This window comes from Gallus gallus, chromosome 1 (assembly GCF_016699485.2).
Source record: "Gallus gallus isolate bGalGal1 chromosome 1, bGalGal1.mat.broiler.GRCg7b, whole genome shotgun sequence".
Taxonomy (NCBI): Eukaryota; Metazoa; Chordata; class Aves; order Galliformes; family Phasianidae; genus Gallus; species Gallus gallus.
The window spans coordinates 55,537,523-55,558,130 of record NC_052532.1 but is presented as its reverse complement, the minus strand read 5'-3'; the positions used below and the strand labels follow the sequence as shown (position 1 = coordinate 55,558,130).

The following is a 20,608-nucleotide window of genomic DNA, read 5'->3' as shown; positions in this document are numbered from 1 at the left end:
CTGACAACTATGTTGAAACATACTGCTTGTCTGAAATATTAATGCAATATCATAAATCCCTCACAGCATAACTGATTGCAGATTGCTGTTTTTATTGCCATTCCTGAATATATATCACATGTGAGAATAGATTATACGTGCTTCTGTTACTGAGAAGGTTGCAGAACTTTGACATGTGACTAAGAATGAAGGGAAGAGGTACCACAAGCCAACCTGAACCCTTCATAAAGCCTTCTGCAGAAGTCACAGGTAGTGTTTCCAATTCCTCCTGTAAATGTCCAATTGTGGCAGAACCTATGTCTGGCAACTTCTTTGCTTTTTCCAGCCATTAACATCTTTACCATAGTGCTGCCCAGCTGCCACATAACTACTGCACCTTCTTCACCCTATTTAACCACCCACTGCTTTTCTTTAAGCAACAAACTTCCTCTTCTCCCTCTGTTCCCTGGGAAGATGTAGTTTTGCTTAGGAGCAGCCCTAAGTCTGTGAATTCCAAAGGATATGTTGTTACAGAGGATCTCTCTAGATATCTGGATCTAGTTACTTGTATATAAGCCCCAGAAATAATCTCTAAATTCAAATTATAAGGCCTTGTTTTTGTATTATAAACGTTCTCCTCTCGCAGATGTTTTAGAGCTTTTTGTTTCTCTTTTACACTGGAAACACTCTCAAGTTTAAGGAAAAGGTGAAACCACAAGGAGCTATAAGTATTTATATATGTATATATATCTAATTGTGTTCCCAATTTTATTTGGGGCTTTTGAATGTCTGTGCATTACAGCCAGAGGATGCCTGGGACAGATTTTTTACTCACATTTAAAAAGTACATATGATGTCAGAGAAAAATCACTTGGTCTTGCTGTAGTGTTTGCTAAAGGATTGTCAGGTGTTGGTAATAATTTTTAAGCATTCAACGATCAAGGCTGCTGAAATACTAACAGTTTTATTCCTTGTGCTTCTGTATAGCAAAAAAAAACAGATTTTGAAAATGAACCAAAGTACTGTGCTTCTCTTTTGTTCAAGCTGCAGACTTCCATTGCTGTCGTGTTCTCATTTCACTTCTCTTCCCTCTTCCAGTAAGTTCTTTACCAGATTAGGGAAGAAGAAGCTACTGTAACAATTCTCCACAGAATCTGTCTGAAAACTAACCAAAGGTAATGGAGACCAACCTATCCAGGAAGGGAGTGCTTTCTAAGAAGGTCTTTTGTGTTCCACATCACTTTACAGCAAATGATCTTGAAATTAAAAATTGCAGACAGCATTTTCTCATTTTTATTTAGATCTCCTTCAGAATCTAAGTTCAGCTATGCTTCTTGCACACCCTTATTTTTAAATAACTTTCTTGTATATGCAACTTACACGATTTATTTAGGTTTCTGTTTATGAGCAATGTAAAAACAGGGGAATGGGACATATTCTGAACTTCTGTCTTCTTCTTTGACTTATTTAACTGCCATAACCTAAATCTTTTGAGCTAGAGATCACTCTGATGTCTACTACTTGCCCAAACACACTGCTTTCCCAAGAACGGCCCTTAAGAGCACAGCAGCTGTGCATGCAGACTTCTCAGGCAGCATGGAGGTTCAGATCACAAAGTGGAAGGACTGAAAGAAATCAGTATCAAGGCCATATTGATGGAACAAAGACCATAGCAGCATCTATTTCAGCTCCTCTCCGAGGAAACGAGGACTATTTACAAGCCAGTCCAAATCCTTCTCAGCCCCTTTGTTTAAATACTAGAATTGATTCAGAAGACAAAAAATGGTCTGTGTTTGACAGACACAAATACCAGAGAAGTGAAGCATGCAAATATTCAACACCCTTTTTTTTTATCAATAGTCTGAGTTAAATGCTTATGTAGCTAGAAAATGTGACTGCCCAGCTGTAGCTTCAGAGTCTGGCCTTTCAAACCAGCCCTTCCACCCAAGTTAGTTCTAGCTATGCATATTTCTGCTAGAAAGAGAATGCCTGCCAGTGACAAATAAATAGTGTTCATATCAACAGTTCAAAGAAGTCCATGGAGTACACACCCACAAGACAGTAGGTGTACATTCAAGTAATAAGCACATTTTGGGGGATCAAAATACAGTTATGGTCTTTAAGAGGAGCAGAATGGGAAGACAGGTTTAGAAATCAGTGTATAAACAGCCTCAAATTGGAGATGCCAAGGTAAAGTTTATTCTAGGACAAAATATTTTAAAAAACAGTGAGTACTCCTTGGGTGACAGAACAAGGCCATGAGCGTCTTACAGGAATTTAATTCAGAAGGTAATGTGATAAAGAAAATACTATTATATTTTTTTTATATTCATTACGTATGTAAATATGCAGTGAATTTAAAACCCACGGAGAGAAGACTGCAAATGAAATATAAGTGGGAATACAACTACCACCAGCATAATCTATTTTGGATCTCTTGCATGCTTTCAACTCACACACACATCTTATTATTTGCACATCCTGTCTTTATTTTCCTAATAACTCTAATACAATATTACCCTGACAAATGTAAATTTATATCAATGTTTTAAATATATTTAGGAAGTAATTCAATAATTTTGTTAAATCCAGAGCAATAACATTAAAGACCATGTTTTCATGCTGGTGGTGCTTTAATATAATTTGTCCCAAGCACAATAAATCAAAATATGTTCTCTGAAATACCATACTAATGTTCTCAAACACAGTAGATAAAATGTCTCCTCCCCAACTTTGTAAGTAACCTGTTTTTATTACTCCTTGCAAATGCTAATGATTTTGTAAAGAACAATGTAAAAATACCACTGGCAAAACCAATTTAAATATCACTGCTTACAAATCTTGTGTTCTAACTACTTCCTGCAATAAATGTATCACATGAGCAATAATAAATGTTTACATAGCAACAAAGTGCCTTTGCTAGTGATCATCAAACAGCAAGCTGCCACCTGCTTTCAGACCAAATAATGCCTGGGCATTGCAAAAAGTCATGTGAAGAATTTAAGTACTCAACTCTCACTTGAGAGTGAGTTATTTGCTACTTACAGAAATAGAGCCAGTATAGTTTTGCAGAACAGGGGATGAAAAGTTTGACATTTTTCCAACAGTGTCCCCTACACTGCTCACTGACATTTAGGTGATGTTGGATCTATACGGATCTACAAAGAACCAAAATGAAATACTGTTACTGATGAAAAAAAGATCTCTGTTCTTTTTCTTTGTTCTTCTCTTCTCTTCTCTTCTCTTCTCTTCTCTTCTCTTCTCTTCTCTTCTCTTCTCTTCTCTTCTCTTCTCTTCTCTTCTCTTCTCTTCTCTTCTCTTCTCTTCTCTTCTCTTCTCTTCTCTTCTCTTCTCTTCTCTTCTCTTCTCTTCTCTTCTCTTCTCTTCTCTTCTCTTCTCTTCTCTTCTCTTCTCTTCTCTTCTCTTCTCTTCTCTTCTCTCCTCTCCTCTCCTCTCCTCTCCTCTCCTCTCCTCTCCTCTCCTCTCCTCTCCTCTCCTCTCCTCTCCTCTCCTCTCCTCTCCTCTCCTCTCCTCTCCTCTCCTCTCCTCTCCTCTCCTCTCCTCTCCTCTCCTCTCCTCTCCTCTCCTCTCCTCTCCTCTCCTCTCCCTTCCCCTCCCCTCCCCTCCCCTCCCCTCCTCTCCCCTCCCCTCCTCTCCCCTCCTCTCCCCTCCTCTCCCCTCCTCTCCTCTCCTCTCCTCTCCTCTCCCCTCCTCTCCTCTCCTCTCCTCTCCTCTCCTCTCCTCTCCTCTCCTCTCCTCTCCTCTCCTCTCCTCTCCTCTCCTCTCCTCTCCTCTCCTCTCCTCTCCTCTCCTCTCCTCTCCTCTCCTCTCCTCTCCTCTCCTCTCCTCTCCTCTCCTCTCCTCTCTACACTTCTGCAGTCTAATACATGGACAATGCATTTCTGTTGTCCAACCCACGCACACTGTACCAGAGAGTCTGGATATGGTGCCTCAATAGTATTCTTTTATTTCAAGGGACAAAACAAGGTTACCTGTCATAGAGGGTGACACAAAACTTAATAGCAGTGCATGTTAAGGCAGCTCAAATATTAATTCCAACCCATTATTTTTTTTGCATTTTTAACTTAAAAGGAAATAAAGATGTCACAGGAAAGTTTCTGCCACTTGCAATTAGTGAGACAGGTGAGCTATGGAAAGATTAACTGTGATTTTCAATTTTTATTTTCCTAAGCCCTTGGTTTCCCTACACCTACAACACCTCTTTGGCAGAGCAGTACAGAGCTAGCCACCATGAAAAAGGATGGGCTTTATTATATGTGTGTGTGTGAAAGTGCTCCAGCATAATCTTGATGTATGAGTGAATTATTAGACTCAAGTTACACATTAAGAATTTGATCAGCGTGCTATTCCAAAAGGCATTCGATATGCCTTCAACACACCTACATTCTTAATTGCCGAGCAGTTTGTGTCATTCCTTCTCTGCGCTTACACTCAGATACGCTGTCCTAAGCGTCTTGGTTCCTTGAGTCTCTGATTTTTAAGGAGATGGAAGGGGTGGGTTATAGACCTACGGAACCACAGCATGCCCTGAGGTGGAAGGGACCCACAAGGACCATTGAGTCCAGCTGCTGGCTCCACACAGCACCACCCACGCTCGCCTTTGGGAACGGTGAGCGTGCTTGTGGGTGTTAGTCCGGAATGCAGACAAACGCGTACAATCCAAGCAAACAGAAATAAACTTGAGTGGTTGTTCACAGCTTTGGCTTCAACCAAAGCAAGCACATGGAACAGCGTGAGCTGGAGTTGAACCCCGTACTCCTCTCACCGTATGAAGAAGTGAAACCCCAGACATGTGCAAACGGAGGTCAAGCTGTGTGTGCGGAGGCGTTTTGAACGTGTGTGTGTGTGTGTGTGTCTGGGGGCGGGGGGGGGGGCTCCAAAGCCAGACCGCAAAACCCACGGCCTTCCACCGGGCCCAACCTACCCACTGCCCCGCGCCGCCCGTTGGCCGCTGTCGGCCGTTAGCCGGACGGGGCGGCACCGTCGGCGTGAAGCGCTGAAGAAAACGAAAGCGATAAGGGCAGGCTGCGAGCGGCGGGGAGGGAATCCCCGAGCGGGCTGGAGGCAGAAAACACGCGTGAGGTGGGAGGGTGGGGCCGGCCCGAGGTGGCCTCGGTGACTCCCCGAAGATGTGGGCACCGATGCCCGGGGCAGGGCAGCAGCGGGAGATGCTGTGCTTTATGCCCGGGGTGGCTGCCGTGCCCGCGCTGCTTGTCGGTTGGTCCTCGGCCGCCTTCATCATCTCCTATGTGATCGCCGTGCTGGCGGGCCACGTCGAGCCGCTCGTCCCCTACATCAGGTGAGGAGGGTCAGGGGTGCCGGGAGGCTGGGCTTCGCGGGCAGAACCGTGCTTCATCCGCGCTGCCCCCTCACATCCTGCCCCCTCGGAGCCGCGGGATCTACGTGCTGGCAGGTGTGCAAAAAAGGGGTCTGGAAGAGGTTTTGGCTGGAGCCGAGGTGTGCTGCTGGCCTGATCCTAGGAAAACTGAAGCTGAATGCTCCGTACTAAGTAGTATAAATGCAGGGTTTTTTTGTTTGTTTGTTTGCATAACTCCAGAACTGGCCCAAAGTGCAACAGATGGCAATGTGATTTGGAGAGTCTCAACTGGCTTGTTTAGGAAACAAAACATAGGCATTTTTGAAATTGCACCATAGGAAGGATGGATGCAGAAGACTACCCAGGAAATGAGTGGGTGTCCAGGGAAGGGCAATGGAGCTGTGAGGGATCTGGAGCACAAGTCTTACAGGGAGTGGCTGAGGGAACTGGGATTGTTCTGTGTGGAGAAGAGCAGCTCAGGGGAGACTCTTCTACAAAAACCTGAAAGGTTGTGGCGAGATGGGAGGCAGCCTCTTCTCCCACAAATAGTGATAGGACAGAGGTAATGATCTTAAGTCAAATCAGAGGAGGTTCAGGTTGGATATTAGTGAAAAAATTTCTTCTCAGGAATAGGGATGCTGCAGTGGCACAGGCTGCCCAGGGAGGTGGTGGAGTCACCGTCAGTGGAGGTGTTTCAGAACCATGTGGATGTGGCCCTGAAGTGATCAGACTGTTGGACTCATTGATTTTTGTCAATCCTTTCAATTGCATTATTCTGTTCTATTTCATTCCATCTAATTCCATGCTTCATTTAGAATAGATGTTAGGTGGAAATTTTTCACTGTGAGGGTGGTGAGGCACTGGCACAGGCTGCCCAGAGAAGTTGTGGATTGCTCATCCCTGTAGGAACCCAATGCTGGGTTAACTGGGGCCTCGGGCAACCTGTTTTAGTGGTTTGCAATCTTATCCATGGAAGAGAGTTGTGACTAGATAACCTTTGAGATCCCTTCCAACTCAAGTCACTCTATGATTCTGATTCATTCAATTCTTTTTCCATTCTATTCAATTCCATTCCATCCTATTGTCTTAGTCACTGAAGAACAGTTTTGTATAAATCATTGCTTATATATAGTTAATAATTAAATCCAAATAGAGAAATTACTAGCAGTTGTCTCTTAACAGATTAAAGGTGAGACAGAAATCTGAGAATGGTATTTGATATCTAAAGAAGCTTTTCAATTGCATGTTTCAAAGTAAATCTATGTCAAATTCCTTGACAGAATCTATGAACACATGCAATTTTGTAAGACTGCTAACCTGAGTCGTGCATACATGTAAATTTGCTTGAAAGTTAAGGTCTGTGAACATAAGCAAGTTAGATGGTGCAACACACTGCAACCCACAAGGAAGTTGAGCTTCACTCAAGCTCATTCATTTCATTGAGCCAAAGAAAATTGGGCTTCATGCTTATGTCATCCTTCTTAGGATCGTCTACTCAAATACAGCTCTTAGAAAGCCTTGTTCTTGTGCATGCAAATATTATCTATAGCCTCAACAATCATAGTCACAGTTCCATTCTCCTCTGATTATATGCAGTTCTACTGGCACAAAAATGCAATTTATCCTGTGTTATCCAAGAAAAATAAACCATTTGGTGTAATTGTGTCTCTACTCAGTACATGGTTTGTTCTCAGAAAGACTTTGAGGTTTTATAATAAGAAATTTGACAAATAGTGTTTCCCATTGTTGCAGTATATGCCAAGTCCGTGAGTAAAACATGAGTGAATAGGGCATATTTTATGTATAATTGCATTTACAGTTAAGTTTTTGACAGCAAGGATATGTTGCTTGTGTGATTCTTTTTAAAGCTGCAGATCAAACCAAGAAGTCACAGAAAAAAGAGAGAAAGCAACAAGACAGTCAAGGCATTTTCAGTAATAAGAAAAACAACCCAAACAATATTTCAGGTCATCTGCATTATGTAGCAAAAAAACTTTTTTTTTTTTTTGAGAGATGTTTTGTTTATTTTAATAGCTTTTAATATAACATTTTACTCAGGTTTTACACTGATTGTAGGTGAATTTTAAGTAGTTCTAAAAATGTATGTTCCAGGCATATGACCTTTGTAGAAGGTGCACTTGGGAATACTATTGTTCCTCCCAGAACAATATTCATAGTTCAGACACTTATTTTGCATATCACTGCTTTGGGCTGAAAATCTGAATCATGGGATTCAGAATGTGATTTAGTGAAACTTAGAGTGATAAAAAGAAAGAGGAAGAATGTTGCAAGACTTCAGTTGTGCAATATCTTAAATGAAATTCAATTTGCATGGGGAAATTCCTGTTGGACAAAGGAGACAAGTATTGACAATTTTCAGTTCAACATTTCTCAAATTCTTTAGATTCTTAAGTAACCTATGCGTGCCTTCAGGTAACTTGTTCACCGTATTTGTTTATCATGTGACAGCTGCCTCAGTGAGAGGAAGACCACACTTACATTTGCCATTGTAATTGTGCCAATGTCAGAATATAGTCTTTCCACCTTGAAATGTAAGTCTTCAGTTTGGAATGAAATAGCTTGTGATGTCTATACAGAAAATCTGATGATAACAATGACTCTTTTGGCCCTAAAATATTTCTTCCCCACCTGCTCTACTTTCTCTTCTTTTAAGTCTTTAGAAGGCTGTTGGACTTGGAAGAATTCTGCTACTTGAGCTGGTGATTCAAATATTGTCATTTTCATACTACATTTCTCATTTGTCCATGACATGCTCACCTGTGCACAATTGCAAACGAATGAGCATGAGTTTTTATTTCACATGTGCTTTTTTTTCTTTCTTCCTTTTCTTTAAAAGACAGTTACTGTCACTAAATAGTTTTACATTTTTTTTTTCCAAAGTGACAGACCAGAATTAAAACAAAAATATATCTAAGTATTCATTTAATCTTAAGGATATTTTTTAGTAGAAAATAGGGCATTAGAAAGATTGTATACTTTCTAAATATACTGCAGATATGATATAATATTCTCGGTATGAAGTAACTTGAAAGCATACTTCTAAGATCATTGAGTTTAAAAGTCTACAATAGCAAAATTTGGCACCTATAAGGATTTTGCTTAAGAAAAGCTTTAATTGAAAAAATGACTGGAGATCTGTGCAGTTTCAGCTTATTTGGATTGCTCTTATGGTGAAGTGTTCCAAGAACTTCAAATGGTTGCTTTCTTTACATGTTCCAATTCCATTCTCTTCTCACCTACACCCTTCAAAAGCTTTGAAGTGATCACAATCCTGTACTTAGCACAGAGCAGCCTCTGATTTGCAAAGGTCCTTCAAGGCTGTCACAAGTGGCCCACTGTTTAAATGCAGTCCTCAGCTGTATTTATGAAAACACTCCAGAAAGATGAGGAAAAGATGTGAAGTTCAAGGTTAAAAAACCAGACACACAAAGCAAGGATTAAGATGGTTTTTGGAAGTGTCAAATAAAATAATAAGAATCTCCATATTGTTTTCATCAATTCCATATCTAAGAGAAAAAACTAATACAGGATACAAGCTGCAACGAGTCTTCAGAAGTCATTACACCAAGAAAATACATATGAGTAGGGATTCTTAATGCTTGAGAAGTTGTAGAAATTTGTCTAAAAGCCGGAGTGTCCCAAGTCTCTGTTGTCTGAACATTTGGAAGCTGTCATCAAATGGAATTAAAATATTGTCCTGTTTTGCATCATCTTGTAGTAGAAAAGGGTTCTTTCTGCATCCCAAGCTTCCTCCCATTCTTTATAAATCATATCAGCAGCTGATAACTCAAATGCTTCTATAATGTGTAAGGGGATTATTATAGTGTAGTTTCATAATACAAATAAATATTCTGGTGTGGCCATAATTTTCTGTCCTGAAGTTTACAAAATTGTCAACATCTTTATTTGAAAGCATTTGTGTATGCAGGGAGAGCTTTCTCTTTTGGCTGCTAGAGAGTAGGCACTCATGATGAGAACCTGTCATTTTGTCTGTATTCAGCGATGGGTTTTGATATTCAGTATGAAAACTAATCCAGCCTCACTGCTGGAATGAAGAGGATTTTATTTTGTTAAACATATTGAAAATCTGTAGCTAGTACCTACTTGCCTCATCATATACCTAAGAGAAAGTTTCATTCTCTGAATCTATGTTAAGTTTCCATTGAACATTGTCATTAGCTAAAATCCTTCCCTGTGTTTATGACAGTAGTGTTTCCTTGGGTGCCTTTGTTTACAATACACAACCATGTTAGTACTCATGAGTAAATTACACCACAGCCTCTCAGTAGTGGTGAGTGATTGAAAACTCACTCCACACCCAGATTATCTAAGGGTTTATGAGCTTCCTACTTACTATTGGCTTGACCGATAGAGTCTGACCTAGTAGATATTCTCAGCTGGCTGTGTTTTAGACACAAAAAAATAATGCAAAGAGGTGATGGCATTCTTATTTACATAGAGCACTCACATAATCTCAAGAATCCTGTTTGAGGGGACTTGAACCTTTATCTTTCGAGGAGCATGCCCGTCCTTCAAGGCAAAGGCATTCTGTGGTATGGGTGTTAACTCCTATGTAGGGAAAAGAGGGAAAAGGATTCTGTGATGAAGGTATCCTATTTTCTAGGCAATATGTGCTTTTTAAAGATGACATTTTTCATATGAGTATATTTATGTATATACGTTCTGTGGATATTCTCACATTCACGCTCCATTTTTCTGGCCCAGGGAACTACTAATTATCCATTATAAGAGCAATTTGCTTCAGTAAAAGAAGCTTGCAACATCTTGAACTGAGAGTACTCTTAAAATATATCTACATTACAGAATTAAACAATGCCTACTAACATTCCCAGGCATTGGAGCACAACTGCTCTTCTGGGGTACAGTCCTTTGAAACAAGTTAGGAAATCAAGCTCAATTCTCTAACATTTTAGGATACTGAATGCCACTAGATAAGTTTATCACAGTGTTAGTTTAGTGGACAAAATATCATTTATATATTAATTTGTTAAATTTATGATCAAAGTATTGCAATCTGACACATCTATGCATATTGCACACAGAAGAGGAAGGAATACAGTTCAAGTATTATGCTCAAAATATGTGGTTTCTTTCTGAGAACAAAGATTCAGTACTACAAATAGAGCTTAAGTATGCTGCAGGTGACATTACAGTTTTTATGTTTAAATGTGTTACATACATAGCAGCTGTTCACACAAGCTATGTTCCTCTTGGGGTTTCATTTGTGCATCTCATTTATGTTTTAAAGATCTCAACTGACTTTTAATTTCTTCTCTCTCTTCTTGCTTTAGTGATACTGGAACTAAACCTCCGGAGAGTGGTATCTTTGGTTTTATGATTAATATTTCAGCACTTTTAGGTATGTATAAGCTATTTAATCTGAATACGGTAAAGAAACATAAACTTGCAAATGTTCTTTGCTTGTATTGGAGTCCATATAATGTTCTGCAGAAAAAGTACTCTACAATTAACCATTTAGTGGTATATCAACGATAATATGAGTTATAAAAAAAGGAGTTCCCATACAGAGGGCCAGGTGCTTGCCAGTAGGATCACCTTAGTGGCCCTTCTGTCTCTTGAGAGCATTTCATTGGTGCAAAGTAGTCGGTGTAACTGGAAATAAGAAGTGGAGGAAAGATGGCATAATTAGCATGCTCTAACTGAGTGCTTTTAGGAAAACATTAGGTTAAAGAATGCTGCAGCAAGATAAAATGGTGTTGAGGCATCACTTGGCTTCTGTGAAGATACCTACTCCTCTAGTGTACCTGCTTATCTTGAATGAGAAAGTTTGGCAGTTCCTATTCACTTCTAGGGGATGGAGGGTCAATAGCTGTGTAACTGTGTGTATGGAGTCTGTGATGGCCTTCACACAGACTAAAATCCCCCATTTTACCTTTTCAAAGAGATGTAGTTCTAGTACAAAATTATATATCAAAGCAGAAGGAATTCTCCCACTTCCATGTTATGGTTCTTCTCCCTGTAACAGCTATTCCAAATGTGGAAAGCCAGTGCCCGCTATTTCATATAGTATTCAAATTCATATTTTTCTTTAACTAATTTGCAGTTCTTTCTAGATAACACTGATAGACAATGTTGAGTTTAAGATGTGTAAGAATAGCTGTAAAATTAAAGGCAGTATTACTTATCGCATTATGCTTATAATTTAATTCTGTATGTAAATTTGTTATAGGGCAAGATATTGAAATAGAAGAGATACATGAACATTGAAAAATGTTTCTTTTTTTCAGGTGCAATTACAATGTATATCAGATATTTAATAATAGAGAAGCAAAATGAATCATTGCGCTTTGTTAGGTCTTCATGCAACGTGTTTTCATTGTGTATTGGATTGATGGGTTGTACTGGAATGGGCATAGTTGCAACTTTTCAGGTATGATCATATTTTCATATCATAAATAAAATTAAAGTTTTTTTTTTAGCAGTTAAAAATGAAATAGATCTGAATGGTTAACATTATCCCAGTATGGATATTTGGCAAGTGGAGAAAGAATGTCTTTCTTGCTCCTGGCTTTTTTCAACAGCTTTAAAATTACAGATTTGGTTTAACCCTCTGAACTCAATCTTTTTTTCTTGCATAGCTATGTCAGTAAGGGGTTCAATGTGTGCTTATCCTGTAACATGCCTGTACTAGAAAACAACTTTATGTATATATATTACATATACATTCTTCATCTCGGAGTCAAATCAAGTTTAATTGGTAGGTAGCTTGAGATATTGCCTTTAAATCTTTGGGAACAGCTAAAATATTTCCTTTAAAGGATGGTCTACTTCTAGAAAAGTTTTGGTAAATACTGTTATGCTTATATAATAACCTGACAAAGTATAGAGAAATGGAAAATAAAGATTATGAGGGCTTCAGCAGCCAATAAAATTTTTGAAGGTAACTGTCATGCTATTTTCAAACTAAAATCTTTCCGTCTTAGAGTGCTATCTTGCTGTTTATATTTTTACCTCCAAGCAATGCATGTAGAAAACAAACACTACAGACAACGCATATTATTCTACTTTTAAATATCTATTCTCACATTTATATGTGGCACAAAAAAGTGAGGTGATGGGTAGCAGTGTTGCTGGTCTAAAATATAAAACAAACTCAGCTTTAGTAAGGAAAAGATAAATAAGGCATACAAAGTAATTTGGAGAGTCAGGGGAATAGAAATTTTGCTCTTAACGTTTCAAAAGGGATCCACTGACAGTAATAACATTAGTTCTTATCTAACCTTTGTTGGCATTCCTTGCCTGTTCATAGATTCCTCCATACTCATACAAGTATGGCAGTAGAACTGATTGACATTTCTGAGCATCACTTCATTTTCACTCTTCTCTAAGCAAAATACCTAGTTTATTGAAAAGACTTCAGAAATACTGCTGGAAATATGTAAGATGTACACTTACACAAATCTAATGCTACTTATGATGAATTTTAAGCAGCATTATTAGCTGCAAGGAAATTTTTTCATGCTTTTGATGCAAGGTAAGGTATGCTAGGTAGAATGGGATTTTAATGGTATTGCTCTCTGAACACTTACAAAAGTGAGAATAAGAGTGGTAGAAAACCCTAGCAATGAATTCTCTAAAAGCAAAAGATGTTCTCGGAAAATAAGTAATGGTCATGAATAAGGTGTTTGTTCTCTATTTTAAATAATGAAACGCCTGATGTGGAAATGAAAGACAGTAAAGGGATAGCTTTAAGAATATAACTGGATATAAAAGGAAAAGCCTTGTAGCTCTTAATGAATAAGGCAAAGCAGAAAGTCAAGTCTCAGTAGGTTTATTTTTGCCTTTTGGACATTAAACATGATTAAAGAGAGATCTCACTGTCTTGGACTAGAAGGCTTAGGAGGCTTACCACACCAGATGTAGCAAGATCTCCTACAGTTCTGTAGGAGTTGTGTGTAATGCATTTCTTAGGGAAGCTGTGCCAGTTTGAAAGGAGCAAGACTGAGAGCTGTACTAGAAAAGCTCTGCATATTGTATATAGGGCAGAATGTAAAAGCCAGCAGTTATGCTTTATGCTTTTTATACCAAATACTGTCATTTCTGCATGGAAGGCAAAAAATGGGACAGAGGAGAAGAAAGCCCAGGTATAGATGAGAGACTGCAATGCCTCTGTGAGAAACATGCTTTAGCATTTGTCAGAACTTAATACATCACAGAGAGATAGAAGGTAGAAAAAAAGGCATAGGGAAAAAAATTCAAGCAGAGCATGTGAACATAATCCCCATTGAAAGAAAAAGAGAACAGTGGCCTCCAGACAGAAAAGATATTAAAATATAAATGCTAAGCTAATTTCTCTGTCTGATGCTGGATTCCAGGGTAGCATAACTTAGTATTCCTATATATATATATTTTTTTAACATTTAGAATACAATAATTGCCTTGGAATCTCAAACTGTTTTGTTACAATTTTTTACTTGTTTGTGTCTTAAATGAGAGAATATTCTATGTTTATATTTTCACAAAAATACACGCCACATGTAGTGATATTTTCACCTGTTTTGGAAACTGAATAAAAGTTACTGTTGATGTGGTAAAGAGTAAGATAAAGAGGGCTGAGTAATTCAAGAGATTGACAGTGGAAGATCTTTGTCTTAATCTCTTTTTTTAACTTTTTTTCTTTTTTTCTTTTTTTTGTAATATATAACCAGTTTTCTGCTGATTCATTTCCTGAGATCTTGTGACTGGCCACTGAAACGTAGGGGACAAAGCTGTAGCAGTCAGGGTTCAGATCAGCTGCCATGAAACCTCACCATTAGTTAAGAGTATGGCCATACAAATGCAGATTCAACTTGCAAGAATGAAAATCTTCAGCAAAGTCAAGGGAAAAAGGAGATATAAGAATCTCTTACGAAAAACACAAGCCAGTTCCTGCTTGTGAAAACAGTAATTGTCAATTACCATCTGCTGAATAGCACTAAAAATGATCTGCGCATTTTCTGTTTGACTTTGACCTGTTGGCTTTGGACAAGGTTAGCCTACGTCTCTGAGCTACTTTTTCTCCTTTTTCTTTCATCTTCTCTATGTAGACTACTGGGAGAAGACACAGTTTCCTGCTGCTTCTACATGCTCAGCATAATGTAGCTATCATCTTCTCAAGGCTCACTGGCTCCTACCACGGTACAATTAAAGAGCTAACCACTGTGTTGATTTTCTTTTCAGGAGTTGTCTGTTCCCAGCGTCCATGACATAGGAGCTTTGGTGGCATTTGGCTGTGGTGTTGTATACATAACACTTCAATCTATAATCTCTTACAAGTCCTGCCCACAGTGGAACACTTATTTTGTGTGTCACATAAGGATGCTCATATCTGTAATATCATGCATTTCTTTCATTCCCAGTATCCTTTATGCCTTCATGATCTTTCTTTGAAGTTACATCATTGCTAATACAGGATGAAAATGAGGTTACAGTCTTTGCTTAGGACTCTCAAATATTTCTGCTATAATAATGTAGATAGCTTGTCAAAACTCTACTAATAGCATAAAGATGAGCTTCAGGGTCATTTCAGAAAGATGTACCAATGCCCTGGTGCTCTTCATGGGATTACACAATAATTCAGACAGGAAGGAGCATCAGGAAGTCAGCTAGACCAGCTTCCCCACCTCCTTCATTTATAGAGGGTTGTAGAAGACCTGCAGAAGTAGGGCACCACTTCTACAGAAAATCTAATTCACAGACACTCTAAATACTGTTGGCATATGTAAGATTTCCTTCAAGCCTAAGCAGATGCTTTAGCTCATGTTTGCTGGTATTTGGCTTAACTACATGCTTCCCTAAGGACACACTCAATGCATTTACTGGATTTTGCCACAGCTCGCTGAAATTAGAGTCATCCCATTGATTTTATTAGATTTTAAGTGATCTTCCAGTGTTAAAACTGGTTGCAGCAGATTATCATGTCATCCACCTACAGTCTGCTTTTGTTTTCAGTAGCTGTGAAGTGTTTTTAAAGAGAGAGCCAATTCTGAGAGAAAACTATATGAATGTATCAAGGTCCTTATTGTGGACCTATGGAAAATGAGCTCATTTCCCTTCCAGCATTGCCAGGCTCTGTTGCCATAGTCTTCAGTCATCCGTTTGAGCTATGCTTTGGAATGTCTCCCCTTACTCTCAGTACTTTGGAAGAACTCCACGAGACCTTCATTTGTTTAGAAATATGTTTTGATTGCTAGTATTAGTTCCCTTTTAATTATACACTTCATTTACTGCCTTAAAATTTTGATGCGATATTCTGGTTGTTCAGGATCTCTTGAATTAGAGAAGGGGGAAATAGAATCTATTTTTATAAGCAGATATTTTTGCTATCACTCATTAACTTTTATAGTTTCCTTTACGCTGTTTTTCCCCAGTGATTGTGTTTGCTTCAAGAATTTCCATGACAAAAATTGATTGGACTCCAAGTGAAAAGGTAAAAACTCCATTAAGAAGCCAACTCAGTTTCATACTATTTGCAGAATTCTGTTATATTTGTCTAAAAGTGTATAGCATTACACACCTCTCAGCAACTTTGAGGAGTACATTCTCACAAACAGAAGGTCACTGTTTTTTTGCTTTTTGTTAGTTTACTGTTATTTCTTCATTAGCAAATTGCAGCCCGTTAAAATCATGGATGGGTAAAACTGAAGACAGTTAGACTTTCGTTTTAACTAGGCACTAGAAACTTACCAACAGAACAAAGTGTAAAAAACAAATGTTCTGGTAATGGCTTGTCCTACTTCCTTCTATGGTCACAGTTCTTGAAAGTGAATCTCATGCATGGAACAAAGGCGAACCAATTTGATTCTGATGTTTTTGAGTTTTTTTGCTGCATTCCTTTTCTCAGTTTTTACTATCGTTCCTTACTAGTTAATCTTTACTAGCATGGTAAATACTGGAGGGCTGAGGTAAAACATACTCAGGTAAGTATCAGGTATTTGAATGTTTTTTGGTGTTATCAGAATGATTATTATGAAGGGCAAGTTTTATTTTTGGACAAACTTTCCCACATGGAGATATTTAAAAAATCAAGTTAAATAGTACAGAGAGTTTGTCCAGCTTTAAGTGTTTAATACAAGCAAATTTGGTAAATGTATTTCAAAAGTTAGATAATCTTAGTAATAACTACCTCTTGAGGTTTGTTTTGTTGTTTGTATTTTTTAAATTTGAAATGAAAAACTGTTTTTATTGAAAGATGGCATATTTGTCGACGGCACAGAAGGAAACACTTCTCATTCTGTTTGTGTCATATTATATAGGCCTTTCCATGATAAGGAGCAGTCATAGAATGGTTGCCATCCATTTTAAAACATTGTGAGAATTTCCTGTATGGGACAGTACTACTGAACTCAGTCACTCTGAGTAAAAGCTTTGAATATGAGCACTTTGATATTCTTTACACATGAACATATATTTTTCAGGTGAAAATTATGTTTTGATCTTATGCTAACTGTAATTCTCTTAGACATTTATACATTACATATATATTATACATTTCCATGGTCGTGCACAAGACATATTTTTTAATGTGATGTATATAGTCTTTATAAATATACTTATTATTCTCTACAAATGAAATCTGTATTAACTTTTATACAGTAAGTCATTAGGATGATGAGTTGTATGTCTTAGAATATTTGTTGAATTTATGAAATGTTTCTCATTTAATAATATCTATCTTTATAAGGACTTGAACTAACTACATGTGATTTTATGTACGAAATCAGATTTCATTTCCCTTTGAAATAAAATAGCATAAAATTTGGTGACAATGCTAGCTATTCATAAACAAGCACAATGGATTCTTTGATGGAAAAGAAGCATACTTAAGTTTACTGAGTATAAGTTGCTTATAAGATTGTTAGGTTAGCTATTGCTTTTATTTGTTCCTTTATGTTACAGCGATATAGGCTGTATGTTTTTGAATGTATCTCCATGCATTTGAATAGTACTGTTTAATTATTGTAAAGTTGGAGCTCCTAAACAAGAGACCAGGATCCTATTATATAAGCTTAGAACACATCTCTCCAAGTGATTTATCATTTGAAGCACAGGGATTCCTTTCTTAACTCATACACTGTCTATTAGGGATTACCTTTCTCAAAGCCTCAGAGTGCTAAGCTTCTGACAGACTTGTGAACTCCCAGCACCATACTACCTGTTGGCATTGTAAAACTATCTAATTTGTGGCCTGGAATAAAATCTTTTCAAGATTCATCATCAGAGTTTACAGATTTAGAAGATGTCATATATGCAAAAGAAAAAATGTGAAAACACTGTTTTCACGCCACAGACAAAAAGTAGGAATAGAAAGATGTTTGTAACTGATTGGGATTTGTTCACATATACTTTTTAAAGTTTCATATTATTGCAAATCTCCTTCTCTTATGCGAAATAATAAGAGAAGTTTAATGGCAAAAGTCCCTCTTACTTCAAAATATTCTATATTTCTGCCATGTACACCAATGAGAATTTCTATTCTCAAACTTATTTTTACAACATTTCACAGTTATTTTTTTAGCTGTTTTTTTCTGAAAATTTATTTTGTGTCTCATTCCATCAGGATTATACTTATCATTTCATGAGTGCAATCTGTGAATGGACGGTGGCCTTTGGTTTCGTCTTCTTCTTCTTAACATTCATTAAAGATTTTCAGGTTGGTATCTGAATCTTTTAGCAGTGACTGAAAACTATGAATTGAGTAACAAATGCAATAGAAAACTACTACTCTTTATCTGAGCTAGAAATACCAAACCTTTACACAAACAAATTTTCTCAGTCAGAGAACCGATTTCTGCCTACCTCGTGAATATATTTTCCTCTGTTTTTTAAAACAAAAAATAGTGTTATACATCAGTTTAATAGGTGTTCTTGCAAATAGTCTTGCAAATGTCTCAATAAATGCATATCTGAATTTAACAGTGGCGTTGTAGAAGGAGACCCTTAAAAGAGAATATAATACCAACATAAATGCTGCAACTAAAACTGCATTTCTTTCTACCTGAGGTATTTTATATAATCATGCACTTTATTTCAAATGTAGCCGTTTCATTTCTTTCAATAAATTACATATTTTGATACGTGTTCCCTCATAATGTGAAGAAGTAGGTTTTGAAAAGTACTAACATGAAAACATTTTGTTTTGGGTAGCTGGAGTGACTTCAGTTTCTGGTGATTCATCAAACCTGACATTAAGGAAGAGAAAATATTAGAAGAGTTAAAAAGCAAACACTTTTATGTGACGTGAGCTTAGTTTCTTCAACTTACTCTTCCCACAGTTTTTTGTTTACCACCATGTTTTAGCTGCAGTTTCATGGGTTTTTGATTCAGTGTAGGGATATAAAGTGCTATAAATATGCATAAAATATGTGTGTTTTTTGTTATAATTCCTTGTATTCCTTGTATATCACAGAACTGTAAAATTAATTTATCTTAAAGTGATCTTGTTTCATTTTTCTTTTAGAGAGTTACTTTAAGGATATCAACAGAAATACATGAAGACTCCTGATAGCAGAGAAAGCTGTATTTTATGTTGATGAATACCCTATGTTTCTTTTTTACTTATGGAGAATTGCAGAGGAGCAGGGATTTTAAGTTCTATGAAGAACCCACACCATTAATTCTGCAACAACTTTAAAGGCATCTACCAAAACATTTTAAATACTAGCAGCAATATTCCTGCTCTCTTTTTGCATTATTTTGTAATTTTTATACTGTCTTGTATATTCAAAATACTGCAATAGAAGTAATCTATAGAAACATTTCAAAGACGTGGACCTCCTCAGCTCTTCCCTTCTGGGCAGAGTCATAGTTTTTTTCCTTTGTTATAGTCTGATAAGTTGCATTATTTTTAAACTTGAGAAAATACAACCTGGAAATAGTTTGGAAAGTTTAAAGACAACGGACAACACTAAATCTGAACTCCTACTCTTAAGTTGCAAGGACCATGGAGGAAGCAAAAGCTGGCATCTTTGTTTCGAGATTTGATATTTGCAGTTAGTTGACTGGAACACTATACTACAAGTTTCTGATAGTGGACACAAATCCTAGAAGTTTAAACTATATTGCTTGAAAAATGTTTTCTAATCATCTCTACACAATATGCACTGTAAAAGTCTACCCCCTTTTCTCCCCTTTTATGCATTGATGGCCATAGGAAGCTCAAAACTGAAGTGGAATGGGAAGGGAATTTACATTTATGTAAGATGTACTAAAAATAAATTGCACTGCTGTTTGGTTAATACAGAGCAGAAGTTTTCCAGTCTTTGTTTTAATCTACAATGATGGTCTCCAAAATGTCATTGAGAATGAATGGAAAACAAGAAGAGGCACCAGTAATTTTCACGTATTCAATTATAAGTGTGTGAGTATGATAGATGTAAAGAAATTAAAAAATAATCCTGGAGAGCTTCTGTGGTTAAGATATGGCATATTTACTGCTATTAATTTACTTCTGTAATGAAGTACTTGGAAAGGACCTAACTGAGAAGTCACACGTTACCAATGAAGGCAAAACGTTCTTTCATGGGCTGATTCACTACCTCCACTTAGCACATTAACCACTTGGCCACCCATCAAATTCTGTGAAAATTATATCAGGCATGATGTATCACCCTTTTTTTTGCAGAAATATTCATGATTTTCAGTTGCTAATTTTCCATGAGATAAAACAAATGTTTATTTTGGAGAGTGATGCCTTAAGACTAGTCTTCCGTTGGTATTTCCTTTAATGGGTATTTTAAACTGTAATAAATTCATCTGTTTCACATCTTAAAAGCATCCATGTTTTCTTAATAAGTTCTTCCAAATAATAATAGTAAAAATATTTTCTGGTGACAGATATGCTTTCTACAATCTTCAGGTTACCCCGCAGAGGTTTAACATTATGATCATGTTGAAAATAAAATCTAGTGCAGATCAGATGCAAGACTTATGTTTTGCTGGTTAAGTATCCTGCAAGGGGCACATATCCCTTGGTCTAAAGATCAGAAATACTCATCAGAATCTGTATACCAACCATGAAATGACATCCTGTTATTTTCAAAGGCCAAGCTAAGATTGTATTTCATATATTTTAGTGAGAACTATTGGTGATAGGTGGATGGTTGGACTGGATGATCTTGTAAGTCTTTTCCAACCTTGGTGATTCTATGATTCTATGATATTGTATTGTGAATTGTTATTTGTCTTTTTGTTCCTAGTTCTCTCAAACTAAGGTATAAAAAGCTTGAAAATATTATTTCAAATGAGATC

The 20,608-nt window shown here is 37.3% G+C and overlaps 1 protein-coding gene across 2 annotated transcripts; it reads left to right on the top strand.

Moving 5' to 3' along the window:
• Window positions 1–5,007: 5,007 nt before the first annotated feature.
• DRAM1 (DNA damage regulated autophagy modulator 1) lies at window positions 5,008–20,131 on the top strand. Of its 2 annotated transcripts, none has more exons than XM_001234898.7 (7): window positions 5,008–5,299; window positions 10,651–10,718; window positions 11,608–11,750; window positions 14,540–14,717; window positions 15,730–15,788; window positions 17,919–18,011; window positions 18,819–20,131. In XM_001234898.7, exons 1-7 carry the CDS (start codon window positions 5,130–5,132, stop codon window positions 18,861–18,863), a joined length of 756 nt encoding a protein of 251 aa, XP_001234899.2. In that variant the 5' UTR covers window positions 5,008–5,129; the 3' UTR covers window positions 18,864–20,131. The 2 variants fall into 2 exon arrangements, with proteins under 2 accessions (XP_001234899.2, XP_416328.5); XM_416328.7 differs by lacking the exon at window positions 14,540–14,717 and adding an exon at window positions 14,407–14,497.
• Window positions 20,132–20,608: the final 477 nt, after the last annotated feature.